This window comes from Podarcis muralis, chromosome 1 (assembly GCF_964188315.1).
Source record: "Podarcis muralis chromosome 1, rPodMur119.hap1.1, whole genome shotgun sequence".
Taxonomy (NCBI): domain Eukaryota; kingdom Metazoa; phylum Chordata; class Lepidosauria; order Squamata; family Lacertidae; genus Podarcis; species Podarcis muralis.
The window spans coordinates 120417465-120432858 of NC_135655.1; the positions used below are offsets into that span (position 1 = coordinate 120417465).

At 44.1% G+C, this 15394-nt stretch overlaps 1 protein-coding gene across 4 annotated transcripts in view; it reads left to right on the forward strand.

The window, feature by feature from the left end:
- MYO1B (myosin IB) overlaps positions 1 to 15394 on the forward strand; it is a 137365-nt gene that overhangs the window by 61876 nt on the left and 60095 nt on the right. For all 4 annotated transcript variants that reach the window (XM_077917358.1, XM_077917364.1, XM_077917370.1 and 1 more), the window contains exons 4-7: positions 5780 to 5874; positions 6759 to 6863; positions 11749 to 11795; positions 13391 to 13454. In XM_077917358.1, coding sequence (XP_077773484.1) covers positions 5780 to 5874; positions 6759 to 6863; positions 11749 to 11795; positions 13391 to 13454 — 311 coding nt within the window. The remainder of the gene's footprint in view (positions 1 to 5779; positions 5875 to 6758; positions 6864 to 11748; positions 11796 to 13390; positions 13455 to 15394) is intronic.

Genomic DNA, 15394 nt, shown 5'->3' on the forward strand with positions numbered 1-15394 from the left:
TGGTTTGTTGATGCACACACAGTCCTCTGTGTCCTCTTCCACTGCTGAGATCCTCTTTGAGCTCTTGGTTTTCCAGGGACTTGGGAGTCATGAAGCAGCTATCAGAGTGAGGCAGAAAACCCAAAAGTGAATCTGGCTAGAGATAAGGGCTTGTTTTTGAGCCACCTCTGTGGGTGATAATGGGAGCAAGGGAGCTATCTGTCCACTATATTCCTTTGCAAATAGTTCAGACTGAGTTGATGAAAGTAGAATTGATAGTCTTGAGAATCCTGGGTAGAATCTACACACACACATACCCCCCTGTGAATATGCTTTTTTAAAAAACGTTTTGAAAAGTATTGAATTTTGCATAACTCACTATCTTCATCTACAGTAGTGTCACATTTGTATATTGCACTTTACATTTCTGTCCTGGAAGAGCCTTCAGGAGTGGCTTTTTAAGGGGTCTAAGGGTCTGCAACACAAAGGGGATTGGAAAAACCCTATAGCATGTGTGTGTAGCAATTAGGTTCCCAGCTAGTGAATTTAGAAAGAGTTTTGCAGCTTTAAAAGAAACAAAAGTTCTAGCTTACAAAATAAAGAGCTAGCTTACAAAAGAAAACCCATTAGAACAAAATCCAGAAACGTTCTTTCTCTCTCTTACTTTTTTCTGGATCGCTCTCCAGAGTCCTTTTCTATGCATAAGATGCTAACTTCTAATTTCTATTCTACAAGCACGGTAGCGTTTAAATGCACCTGCTCTCAGCTTGTGCTTGGCACTCGTTTGGATTGCCTAAGGTGACCTGGGGACAAGGTTTGGTGGCAGCTGGTGTTGATGTTATGCCTGTTAGTGGTGGCAGACTAGATGAGTTTTGTCACCCTACAACTCTGATCCTCTTCTGCAGAGTTGGTTAGGAGTCTACGTACTCCCACAGGTTTACCTGTTAAAAACAGCTGCCTAGAATTTTAGCCTTTGCAGAGTCAATTTTTTGCCACATCTCTCCTCTTCCACCATTTGAGCAGTACCTTTTCTTAGACGCACTCTCACATTACCTTGCAAGGTTTTTACTGCTGCCAGATGGAGCAGGCTGCAAGTTTAAGCATGCAGATGAAGCGACACATTTTTTGTATCTTTGATATGGTTAACATAATCATGGAAGAATGAGGCCTTTATCCACTCAATTATAACTCCAGAGAGCTTGACGAAAATGCTTGGTGCAATTTTTTGTGGCTGAAAACAACACCACAGTGATTAAATTGTCATGCAATAAATTGTAAAAATTACTCTGCCTCTCCCAAGGGACCTGAGGTGCATAGAAAATTGAGTTCAAATAACTTCATTTATGGCTTACAGCGTGTCCTATGCATTTCAGTGAGATAAAGAGATTAAAATAGTACTACTACTTGTCAGTCACCTGACAATAGTGAAATGTACAAAATATTAAGCAGACTCTTCCCAAATGAATGCTTCAAATGGGGAGCGAAGTGGCATAAAGGCTCTCCATGGGTGGAAAGGTTGTGTTGCAGTAGTGCTTGAATTAGCCAGGCACCAGGTGCATTTTGCCCCTGGCTAATGATGACTTGCGACCAAGTAAAGAGGTCTGGGTGCCAGGATGGCGTCTGACATTTCCACCATCCAGAGATGCATTCCTGGGGATCTTTGTTTTCACACACTAATACCGCATCCTGTAGAATTCTAACGGTTATATTGTATTTGCACAATCAGAGTGAATTTCAGGAATCTTAAATGCTTCTGAGCAGCCTGAGCAGGAGCAGTGATCAAAGCTATAGTTAATTGCTGTAGCTTGTCTTTGCTTACTCCACCCAACTGCCCAGCTCACAGTGGTGAAGAATATTCTTATATTATGAATGGTCCATGTCACCATTAAGAAAAAGAGGTCGGAATAGGCTGGTTCTCAAAGTTCTTAACCTAGCTCAGGGTTGTCAGCTGAACTAGCCAGGTGCTTAACTGAGAATCAATCACCGTCAGTCCATTTGAAAAACATGACTTTAGAGCCGTCTTGCTCCAGAATGGCAACTAGACTGTAAGTTTGGCGACTGTAAGCTTGGTTTAAGGAGCCATTTGGCGCCTAGCTTACATACCTGAGTTTCTGACACTGCGCTGCAGTCAGTCAGCATGCCCCTAAGAAACTCTGAAAACCAACTGAGTTGCTTTAACATTCATTGGTATGACTTTAAACAACTGAATCAGAGGTTTAAGATGGTGTGCAATTCATGGGAGTTCAGCAGCAAGATTAATACAGTTGGTCTGCAGAGAACAAATGGAAAATTTTCAGTTCTTTTCTTTATTAATTTCCTTCCTTTTTTTCTTTTTTCTCCTTTTCTTCCCTCCCCCACCCCTTTCTCTCCCTTTCCTCCTCCTTCGGTTCTTTTCCTCTTTTCACTTTCTTCTTTTGGTCTCCTTCTTTCTGATCTGCTAAGAAAGAGATAAAGTTAAACGTGAAAAGTTGACTAACTCGAAGTGATGTTTTGTAGTTTGTTAAGTATTGTTAAAGATGGTCAACTGTAATGAATTGATGTTTTAGTTACTGTTGATTTATTGTTATTGTCGAATCTTTAATAAAATTTATATTTAAAAAAAGCACTTAAAAGAACACATGGAAATTCTTTTTATAGTCTGGCTGTGATATTGGCAGAAACTGGCAAACGAAAACAGTGTTGGTAAGGGCCAAAGAGATATGAGCAGCGCAGATTATTGGATACTTTGAAAGGGAATAGGGCGTTTTAATTCTTTACATCAGCAAGAGCCACAGAAGTATCCTCTGGATTAAGTGTGGATAATATTTACTTGGGCTGGTTATTCCTTAATAAATTTTTATTTATACCCCGCCCTCTCCACAAGACCGGGCTCAGGGCGGCTAACAACCAATAATAAAAACAAGTTGATTAAAATACAATTTAAAAGATTAAGATACAACATTAAAACATTAGAGTGCAATCTCTTCATAGGAGGAGAAAGGAAAAAGAAAGAAGGAGAGGGAATCAAACTGATTCCAAGCCAAAGGCCAGGTGGAACAACTCTGTCTTACAGGCCCTCCGGAAAGAAATCAGATCCCGCAGGGCCCTGGTCTCATGAAACATAGCATTCCACCAGGTCGGAGCCAGCGTTGAGAAGGCTCTGGCTCTGGTTGAGGCTAATATAATTTCCTTAGGGCCCAGGACCTTTAGGGTGTTGCTATTTATGGACCTTAAGGTCCTCCTTGGGACATATCAGGAGAGGCGGTCCCGTAGGTACGATTGAATGTCTTAATTCATGTTTATGGTGTCTGCAAGCAGAGTTGACACTGAGCAGCATGGTATCATGCAGAAAAATCAAAGCCTTGCAAAGAGTTTAGCAGAAATTCTAGCACACAGACTGGCAGTCTTGGTCACGTTGAGCCTGCCTGAGTCATGGTTGAAACTGCACAGGCCTCCCTAAGTGCTGAATCAGCAAGTTGGTTGCAGAGGCTTATGGGTACGAACTCAATGCTTATTGTGGTCAGTTTAAAAATGGCTATTGGTGGAGAAAGTCTTAGTTTTGTATCCAAGAAGTTTCCCCAAATAAATGACGATACTCAAAAGCACCAACTTACTGGGTTTTCGTGAGCTAGGCCAGTGGTTTTTGGTTGCTGGTATTTCAGTGAACTATAAAAGGTTGCTGACGGTGAAAGAAATGTAGTTTATTAAATTTTTCTAAATGTGATTTCCAGATACTGTATCTGAAAAGCATCTAGCCTGAAGACTGGGGAAAAGACAGCCACATTTTTACAAGCAGTATATGTACTTTTCACTCAACTTGCAATTGTTTAAAAGTTTTGCATTTTACAAATTTAAATTTCTCATTTAATACTTTTAGATTTGTGTTTTCCATTTTTTCATTACTATGAATGGTAAGAACGTTGCAAAAAATAAAGTTGTGCAAATAACTGTTCTTTTGTTGCTTTTCATGTAACTGTAAGAACAGCACCATTGCCTTTGAAAAACCTTTACATCTTCATCTTTGTAAAGGCTTGTTCACGTGTTTTTAATTTTACAATTTGGTATTGGTGTTCTGTGTACATGGTTGCAATTTGGACTAGATATTCAATTAAATAAAAAACTCGATTTGTGGATCCTTCCTGCGTGTTAGAGAAAATCTATGTCACAGTAACACTTCTTAAATTCCCTTCCCCTCACACATAAAGGCATTGGTGTCAGGATGTGTCCCCAAAATGTTGGGCAGTGGCAAACACCAAATAATTGCCCTGATGTCAGGCAATTGCCACTGTCCATCATCTGAAAATAAAGCCTCCTTTTTAAAAGATTATATACACTGCCTGACACTTCTTGTGTTCTAGAGCCATGTGTTTTGATAATCGTGTGGATATCTCTGGAAATAGCCTCTAAGTGATGGGTTCCTTGAACTGTTATTGTAGTATACAGTGGCTCAGCTTGCATGTAATGAAAAGCCAAACCATGGTTTAGTGGAAGCAGTGAGTTCCGGAAGACTGCAACTGCAGCTCTCCTTGCTCAGTCCTGGTTTGGCTTAGTATGCTGTCTGAACCCAGGCTTCTAACTTGCCTAGCTCCAGACATACCATGAGCTATAACCAAGCTTTGCTCTTGGCTTACCACTCATGGTTTATCTGCGGGAGGCAAAACACAACCCTGCATTTGGATAATATGTTAAGCCAAACCACGGTTTAGCCATGGGCAGCATGGCAGCAGCTGGACCAGGGGAATAGTACCACAGCCACAGTCGCCACCCTGGGGTTTCCACACTGTTATGTACTGAGTTGAATAGGATCCAAAAAGCAGCAGTCTGATTGATCCTAGAACAATAGGATTCAGAATGCAGCAGTCTGATTGGTCCTAGAACAATAGGATTCAGAATGCAGCAGTCTGATTGGTCCTAGAACAATAGGGTCCAGAATGCAGCAGTCTGATTGGTCCTAGAACAATGCAGCAGTATGATTGGTCTGCAGGAGCCACCCAATCCAGCTCCAGGTGGAAGTGAATCCGCAACCTGATTGGCCTACAGGAGAATCCCAGATTTAGCCAATCCTGTGCGACCCGTTGTGTAAATAATGCATATAAAGCAGATATTTTGGGGGAACTTTCATTCCTCACTACTATGAGCATGAAATCCACACTTGACTCCGAGTATATTTCACACACACTCAGGTGTTCCCACTAACCCATGGTTTGGCTTAGCATTAGTGCAAACTGGGACAGTGTTTGCCACCATGTTATTCCAGCAACTAAACTGACCACCGTAAGCCCTGTTTTGAGGCAGCAGGTAGTGGCATCAAAGGTCTCTCTGCCAGAATATGCAATGGTTGCTGCTTCACTTCATGGATGAGACCCAGGGGCAGGGAAGAAAAATATTAGCTGGCATGTCTCCTGTCTATCCTGTCTATCCTGTCTTTACGCCCAAACATTATAAACATCTTAAAAAGAGGCTTGCTACTTTCACCCAGTTCTGCATTGTATAAATGAATTGCTTTGGCTGTAGATAGGAGTATAGCCTGCACAAACCTCCCATCAAGACATTGTGTATAGTCAGCAGATTTGCAGGAGACCAAACCACACAGTGGCACTGATTTGTAATGTCTATCATCTGATCTGCTTTATCAGCCTACTGCAGAGAAATTCTTGTGTTCAAGACTTGAATAGGAATTGTTTTTCCTGCCTCCTGGATGCTGATGGATCTGACCTAGATAGAAGTGTTTCACAGTTCACCGAAGTGACTGAAGGCTGTGATGTGTGTATTAAACATGGGGCTTACCTGTCTCCTCAATTTATCGTATTCTCTTTCCTAGCTTTGCCCTGTCAGATGAGGCGTATCGATCTCTGAGGGACCAGGATAAAGACCAGTGCATACTTATAACTGGAGAGAGCGGAGCTGGAAAAACAGGTAATGCGTGATTTCCTCAGAATGAAGTGGAGCCAGGGCTGACCTTCGAACTTTTAATTCACTCTGGGATATTAGCACGGGTGCCCTGTTCTCGATCCGAATCCTAGAACTGTGTGTGTCTGGTCTAGTTGTGTTGAAAACTACCGTATTTTTCGCTCTATATGACTCACCAGACCATAAGGCGCACCTAGTTTTTGGAGGAGGAAAACAAGAGAAAAAAAAATCTTTATCTCAGAAGCCAGAACAACAAGAGGGATCGCTGCACAGTGAAAGCAGCAATCCCTCTTGCTGTTCTGGCTTCTGGGATAGCTGCGCAGCCTGCATTCGCTCCATAAGAAGCACACACATTTACCCTTACTTTTTAGGAGGAAAAAAGTGAGTCTTATAGAACAAAAAATACGGTATTTCATGCCCGCTTCCATTTGAAGAGCCGCTTAGTCTCTGTGGATCATCTCCTCCATATTACATACCCTCCAGCATTTTGAGAGGGAAATTCGGAGCACCCCCACCCCATCCTTCTCCCTCTCCCTACCGCCAATTCCTTCCTCGCCCGCCTGCTCACCCCTCTCCCCCTTCGCTCCTTCCTTCCTTTGCAGTATTCCTCCTCCTCCGCAGCAGCAGCATTCAGGGAGCATCGGGAGATAGTGACTTCTAGACTTTGTCTCGTGTGGGTTTTGCCATGGCATTTCCTTCATTCCTTAGCGCAATTTTACTAAAAGTGCAATGTGTCGTCAAGCATAAAAGCTGAAAACAATAAGGCTTGAGACCTGAATAATGCATTATTTCTGTGTGGTTCATTCGGGGATTTCTCCTCCAAGTTATGATTTTGGATAGGATCTTTTTCAGCTTAGAAAGCAATGTTTGTTTGTTTGTTTAACCTTTAGAGGCCAGCAAACTTGTCATGTCCTATGTGGCGGCTGTTTGTGGCAAAGGAGCAGAAGTTAATCAAGTGAAAGAACAGCTTTTGCAGTCCAATCCAGTGCTTGAAGGTAAGAAAGTAGTAACTATTACTGGTGTATGTACTTCACTTGTAGTAACACAGTTGCTGAATGCACAGTTGAAAGCTCTAAACAGCAGTTATTGGGTTTAAGTTATCCAACCAGCTTGGCTCCCCTTTATTACATACAGTGGTGCCTCGCAAGACGAAATTAATTCGTTCCGCAAGTCTCTTCGTCTTGCGGTTTTTTTGTCTTGCGATGCACGGTTTCCCATAGGAATGCATTGAAAATCAATTAATGCGTTCCTAGGGAAACCGCCTTCAGACCAGTCTGTCCCCGGACCTCTTCTGTAGGCTGGGGGGGGGGGGCAAGGGCTTTTCTTCCCACCCCCAGCATTTTAAAAAACCCTGGGACAGCGGAGGACTTCTCCGCTGTCCGGGCGATCTTAAAATGCTGGCGGGCAGCATTTTAAAATCGCCCCGGGACAGCGGAGGACTTCTCCGCTGTCCGGGGCGATTTAAAAGCCCCTGGGAAGGCAGGCAGGGGGGACAAAGACTTTCGCCCCCCGCCCGCCTTCAGAAGGTGTTCCCGCCCCCCCCCGCCCGGCTTCGCAGCAGCGCTACGAAGCCCGGCGGCTGGGGCAAGTGTTCCCGCCCCCCCCACCCCGCTTCGGAGCAGCGTTCCGAAGCGGGGTGGCTGGGGCAGGTGTTCCCGCCCCCCGCCCGGCTTCGCAGCAGCGCTACGAAGCCCGGTGGCTGGGGCAAGTGTTCCCGCCCCCCCCCCCGCTTCAGAGCAGCGTTCCGAAGCGGGGTGGCTGGGGCAGGTGTTCCCGCCCCCCGCCCGGCTTCGCAGCAGCGCTACGAAGCCCGGTGGCTGGGGCAAGTGTTCCCGCCCCCCCCCCCCGCTTCAGAGCAGCGTTCCGAAGCGGGGTGGCTGGGGCAGGTGTTCCCGCCCCCCGCCCGGCTTCGCAGCAGCGCTAAAAAGCCCGGCGGCTGGGGCAGGTGTTCCGGCCCCCCCACCCCGCTTCGGAGCAGCGTTCCGAAGCGGGGTGGCTGGGGCAGGTGTTCCCGCCCCCCGCCCGGCTTCGCAGCAGCGCTAAAAAGCCCGGCGGCTGGGGCAGGTGTTCCGGCCCCCCCACCCCGCTTCGGAGCAGCGTTCCGAAGCGGGGTGGCTGGGGCAGGTGTTCCCGCCCCCCGCCCGGCTTCGCAGCAGCGCTACGAAGCCCGGCGGCTGGGGCAGGTGTTCCCGCCCCCCCACCCCGCTTCGGAGCAGCGTTCCGAAGCGGGGTGGCTGGGGCAGGTGTTCCCGCCCCCCGCCCGGCTTCGCAGCAACGCTACGAAGCCCGGCGGCTGGGGCAGGTGTTTCCGCCCCCCCCACCCCGCTTCGGAGCACCGGGAGAAGTGATCTCCCCGCAGCCCCTTGCTTCAAAAGAGGTCCGGGGGCAGACCTCTTTTGAAGCAAGGGGCGGTGGGGAGAAGCGATCTCCCCGCCGCCCCTTGCTTCAAAAGAGAAGACCCGCTGTCCCCGGGGCAAGCTTCGTTTTGCGAAGCAAGCCCATAGGGAAATTCGTCTTGCGAGGCAACTCGAAAACGAAAAAACCTTTCGTTTTGCGAGTTTTTCGTCTGTGTACCACTGTACACAGTCCAAAATGACAAAACAATAACAGGGATCCACTAACAGCATATAGATCAATATGGCCAACTTGACCCAACAACCCTTCCCCCACTCCCACACAAGCAAACAAATCTCACTAAAGTTAATCAAAGGCCATCAACCACGCTCCACCCAAGGGACCCCAGTGGCGCTGTGGTCTAAACCACTGAGCCTCTTGGGCTTGCCAATTGGAAGGTCGGTGGTTCAAATCCCTGCAACGGAGTGAGCTCCCATTGCTCTGTCCCAGCTCCTGCCAACCTAGCAGTTCAAAAAGCACACTAGTGCAAGTAGATAAATAGATACTGCTGTGGCGGGAAGGTAAACGGCGTTTCCGTGAGCTCTGGTTTCCGTCATGGTGTTCTGTTGCGCCAGAAGCGGTTTAGTCATGCTGGCCACATGACTCTGAAAGCTGTCTGTGGACAAATACCTGCTCCCTCGGCCTGAAAGTGAGATGAGTGCCGCAACCCCATAGTTGCCTTTGACTGGACTTCACCGTCCAGGCGTCCTTTACCTTTACCTACCTGCTAATGTAAACCAACAAATGAATAGAAAGAGAACCTGCCCAAGTGATGCTGATACAAAAACCTCACACGTATACCAATTTTGCAAAAAGGAAAAATAATACGTAAGTTGACTACCCAATTTCTCCCCACCACGTTCTCCCCTAAGCTCTCTTTCCCTTTAACCCTATGCTAGATACAACCCTTTCTTACTTACATTGAACATAACTAAGAGACTCTGTGATCTGAAAAGAAAGGAAGAGACATTGCACGTTCTTTTGTAATTTAAGAAAATCTTTAATACAATTTTTTTTTTTAAAAAAAAGGTTATTCAGCTAACAAACATTTATTATACGGATGCATTTAAATGTAACTGCTCATCTACCTCCCACAAATGAATTAGTGGTTTTTAGAGGTTTGTTCACACTCTACTCTGACCTGAGCTTGATGTCCCTAGTGGATCTGCACCATTGGCTATTCTTACATCGCCTTAGCTTTTGAAAGATAGAAATCCTGCCGGTCTTCTATTGGGGAGAGGTGTAGAAGATTGGCTTATATCCCCTGGTTTCCCCATCCTAGTCAAGAAGCCAATCTCCAAGCCAATCCACTAATTGTGGATTCTGGATCAGAGAGGGGAGCTGCATGTACAACCCCCAGTTGTGCATAGCAAGATGGGAAGTGTGGACATGTGTGTGCAGAGTCCTGCTTCCACACTTGTGGTGTCCCTGGCACCACTGGTATTGCATTTCAGCAAAAAAAATGTTCCAAAAGGCTTTGATCTTTTTGCACACCCACCACATGTGGAGCATGGTTCCAAAACAGCAGCGATCAGTTTTGGTGGGATTTTTCAGACAAATCCATATCAATTTTTCTGTATCTTGTTCTAGATCTCTGCCCTGTTTCCACAAATGTTCCTTCATTTTTGAATTCCAAAATTATGCTATATAGATAGCCTATTAGTCTCTTACTGCCTGTAGATTTTAGTAGTATCCCACATTTATTTTTATCCCATATGGTTTCATACTTCCTATTGCCCTTCTGTTTACAATTTGAGTAGCAATATTAACTTGTACAGTGGTACCTCTGGTTATGTACTTAATTCGTTCCAGAGGTCCGTTCTTAATCTGAAACTATTCTTAACCTGAAGTACCACTTTAGCTAATGGGGCCTCCCGCTGCTGCTGCTCCGTCAGAGCACGATTTCTGTTCTCACCCTGAAGCAAAGTTCTTAACCCGAGGTACTATTTCTGGGTTAGCGGAGTCTGTAACCTGAAGCATATGTAACCTGAAGCATATGTAACCCGAGGTACCACTGTACTCTCTTTATTATGATGTAATGGCTTCAAATGGAAGCTGTTTGCTAACCGTATTTAAATTGCATTGTCTTCTACCTTTGTTTGGAATCACACTTCAAGAACTTCTTAAGATTTTGCCTGTCTAAGACTAAGTTACCAAGTGATCAAATTCTGCATTCCATCTGGTGTGTATCTGCTGTACATGAATATCAGGAAACAATGAACTTATGGTGAGACGGAAGAATGTGTCTCCAAACTCTTATAATGGAGCACTTGTGTTTGATTCTGCATTCATTTATAAATGATCCCAGTGTTTAGCCTCATGTTTAATGATATGCTGCCCGGAGACTGGAAATATGATTTATCGCTTGCAAACTTTGCACTGTATAAAGTTTTCAGAACAATTGTTTCAGTTACCCTGAACAACAACAGTGACACATGCTGCCTTTGGGCTTCAGTTCTTTCATCCCGGGAAATCTCAAAATGCAGATTTGCTAAAGCAGAATCAACATTTTTCCACCCGCCCAAATGTCCACTTGTCTTAAGCATTGGTTATGTATTGATGGCAAAGTACACAAATCCACCATGGCTGTCTATGGAGTTGGTAGGAGATAGGAAGATCATTAATGCAATTTAATCAACACATAATAACATGAAGCATTAATTCCAAATGACATAGTGTAGGACCAAAAATAGTGACAAATTGCTTGCTCTGGGACCAGAAGGAGGGACTAAAATGAACAAACATTTTTTTATTTTATTTTTAAATGCATGGCCCAGTAATTGTCTGAACCAGTGTTGCACTGGGCTGGTGCAGACATAACATCAAACCATGGTTTCATGTTACATGAATGATTGGTGGGGGACCTCATGCTCATCCTTTTCTACCTCCCCCACCAGCTGTTCCCTTCATTCCATGGTTTGAGGAAAACTCTGCAAGCCAGGATCAAACTCTGGTTTACATTGTGATTTCATCACCCCTCATTTTTGATTATCTATCTTTTTATTAGGTATGCGGGTGGCACTGTGGGTTAAACCACAGAGCCTAGGACTTGCTGATCAGAAGGTTGGCGGTTCATATCCCCGCAACAGGGTGAGCTCCCATTGCTCGGTCCCTGCTCCTGCTAACCTAACAGTTCAAAAGCACTTCAAAGTGCAAGTAGATAAATAGGTACCGCTCTGGCGGGAAGGTAAACGGCATTTCCGTGCGCTGCTCTGGTTCACCAGAAGCGGCTTAGTCATGCTGGCTACATGACCCGGAAGCTGTACGCCGGCTCCCTCGGCCAATAAAGCGAGATGAGCGCCGCAACCCCAGAGTTGGCCACAACCGGACCTAATGGTCAGGGGTCCCTTTACCTTTACCTTTTTATCTTTTTATTAGAAGGTAAAGCTGGCAACAACCCCAATAAATGTCTTTGTTTATTCTTGCAGATTGACTTGGCTTTTAAAACACATATTTTTTTACTTTCCCCCCCTTCCTTCCTTCCAGCATTTGGAAATGCCAAAACCGTAAGGAATGACAACTCATCGAGATTTGTAAGTATTGATTGATTGATTGATTGATTGATTGATTGATTGATTTAAAAACTGCTTTGACCAAAGAGCTCTCCAAGCCGTGTACAGATAGAATTGGAGATAAACACAGCTAAAATTCACAGTCCAACTAAAACTACTGTATGTATGTAAAACAAAGATAAAATCATTAAAATGTTTTGAAAACAAGGTTACATGTCTGGGTAGGCTTGCAGAAACAAACAAGTGAAAAGTTTTTAGCAGACATCTAAAACAATATAATTCATAATGTCAATAGGCAAGAGAATTCCAAAGTACAGGTGTATCTATATATGTATGGAAGGCACACAAATTCTATTGGTTGATGGATTCTACCAGAATCATAAAGATGACAATGGAATGTTGAACTAATGTTCCACAATTGTTTCTTTTCTTTTTTATATTCAGAGTTAGCATTTAAAGCCTTGCTCAAGGCCTTTCTGTGAAACCAACTCCCCTTCTGTTTATGGTGTAAGAATGTTGGATCAAGGCATATTCAGATTTGTTTTACTTAAATGCTGTTTGGTAGCTGTATATTCAGGTAGCTTTTTTCCTGAAAGCGAGGCAGAAATAGTTTCTGTGGCATTCTAAGAAATGCTTTGAACAGGAGAGTGAAAGCCGTAACCACTTCACCTAACCGTGACCTTGAATCCGAAATGTTGCAAAATGAATTCGTGGAAAATGAGGACAATGCTGTAATGCCTATGCAGAATATTCCAGGATTTGTAATAGAAAAGCTATGGACAACCTTAAGTGGGAAATGTGAAAACCCTGCTTCTTCTCTGCAGCTTTTGAAAATCCTCGGAAAGTTCTTCTGAAATGGTTTGAATTATTAGCATTGTGGCGTTTCCATAATATTTTATATATATATATACAGGGCCTTACTGCTGTTGTCACTGTAAATAGCAATGCCTGTCACCCTTATGTAAAGTCTCTGCTAAGTAAATAAACTGTAGAAAGGTACAGCCATGAAGCTCTCTGATGTGGAAAAGTCCAGTCAGAAGCCAGGGAGAGAAGCTGTGCTGGCAGTATTGTGCCTCAGAAGGTTATGGCAGGGGTCAGCAAACTTACTGCGCCTTGGGCCGGTGTCTCCAGGACCGATTGCGTGGTGGGCCGGAGGGTGAGGGAGCGCATGCCCATACACATGCGCACACGCTATTTCTGGCGCATTTCAGGGTCGGAGGAGCACTTGAAATAGCTTGTGCGCATGTGCATGGGCCTCCTCCGACCCGGATGTGCACCGGAAATAACGCTTGCTAAAAATTTCTTGCCGAGTTGATATAGTGGTGATCTGGCCTGCAAGCAAAAATTAATTTAATAGCTTGGCTCTTATGAGCTGTCAGATCTTTCCTTTGCTTGGTTAAAAATAAATTAGCATTCATTATTTGGTTTGACCCAGTTATAGTGCAGCTCAGGAGATCTTAATCTTAAGATTATTAGAAGTCATTTACACTTAAATATACACACTTCAGGACAATGGAATTTCTTGTACAACATTTAACTCCAAGGACGGCTTGAAAATGTCAGGCTACCTCTTTTGTTTCATGCAAGTTTCCTCCCCCAATTTGTTCTCTTTGCAGGGAAAGTACATGGACATCGAATTTGATTTCAAAGGTGATCCGCTTGGAGGAGTTATAAGCAATTGTAAGTACTGGCATAGATTTCTGTGAGTATTTTCATTATGCCACATGAAAGGAGGTGTAATTTAGATTGAGCATTTGACGGACATAATTCCTCAAATCTGTAGTTTGCAAAAATATATATATATGGAGAACTGGCCTGTCTTATTTAAACATTCAAATCCTTTTGCCAAACTACATGTTACATGTGTTCCCATAAAGCCCCACCCTCCACACCACCAGTGTAAGCAGATGGCTTGGGCATCTAAGTAACCCTGAATCCTTACCCTGCCTGTCTTTTCTTCAAAAAGATCCTTTCCCAGATCCTTTCTGGGGAAACATATGGAGACCTGAGGTTATGCAGCTGCCGCGCATAAAGGGTGTGTGTTTGTGAAAGATCTCTCTGTATCACAGAATGAATTGTATGTAGCACTGAGTGCAACCTATCAGATTCACATTGTCCCCAACTAAGCAAAAGCGCTGGAGAACACAACTGCCCTTTGATGCATTGTCACCCGGCTCTCTTATTAAGCTGAGCTTCCCTTCGTGGAATTTTCTTTCGACTCGACATTATGACATGGTAATTCACCCAGCCAGATACGTTCTATGCATGCTTTTTTATTTTTGCTTTAGCCAGCCTTACTTGAAGAACAATAGCCTAAGCCTCCAAACGCTGCTATTTGTTTGTTCATCAAATTACAGTCCTCCTTAACCTATTGCACGCCTGCTCTTCAAAAGCCGGTCACATAGCTTCCATTCTGTGGAACAGAGAAGGAGCCAGCTTTTAATCAAACTCTTATTGTTCCCTGAGTTGTTTCAGTAAAGGATGAAGTCACCAGTAAAAGTGGGACTTCACCAGGGTTCACTTAGTAGCAAATCTTCCTCTCCCTATACATTTCTCCCTGGTAAAAGCTCTTGCTTAAAGAAAGTGCTGTCATTCCGTCTCCCGTCACGCTAGCCTCCAGGCAAATAGTTAAAACTGTACCCTTTGATCTAAAAATGTCAGTCTCGTTGGAGGTTCCTTTTCAGTGCATGAAACTTGAAATCAAAGGACTGCAATTCCCTTGTTAATCTACTCCAGTCTAAAATAGCATCTTTGAGCGGGTGAATGGGGGTGGGGTGGTTTGCAACATTTAGTCAACTAATCATTTAGATGAATTGATTTAAAAGTTGCTCCTAGCCGAGGCAGCAGATTTTAATTTTTAATTTTGTTTTTATTTTAGAATTAGCTGTTTTGGGATATCTGGCTGAGGATTAGCGTTGCATCCATGCCTGCTGTTCTTCCTTCCCCTTCTCTCTTTAGTGTAATACTTCTGGGGTATATTAAGCCACAATTTTCCTTTGAATCTGTGCCATTCGTTAAGCTCTGTGGTTTGTAACTGCAAACCAGGTTTGTAAACCAAGGCTTGACATTGGTTTGCAATCCAGGAGTCGAAAACAACATCCTTGTTCAGACGTAATGCAAAAACGTGGTTTGACAAACTGCACAAGTCTTGCATTTAGTAATTTCCAGCCCATTGAAACCATGGCTTATTGTTGGGATGAGATTGCAAGGATTTAGGGCACTTGCAGAATGAGCAATTTTCACGTCTTGCACCAGGGGATGGCGTTGTGCTAATGGGTTTCAACTATTCCGTTTGCTGTAGTGAATGCTGACAATTAACAAATCTGACAATTCCACAACCATATATATATATATGGAGAGAGAGAGAGAGCGTGCTTTGAAATATTTTAAATCCCTGAAGGCACAATCAAAGAGCAATTCAGCAAACATGCTGTGGTTTATCAGGTCTGGGTCTTTCAGGGCTTGGAGACCACATGGGAACTCCCATCTAGACCACTTTGAGTTCACGATGGAAGAACCGTGATATAAAAATGTTATACACACAGTTAATGTTTTCGAATTACAAGTTATTTAGTGCAGGAATAGGCAAACTTGGCCCTCCAGATGTTTTGGGACTACAA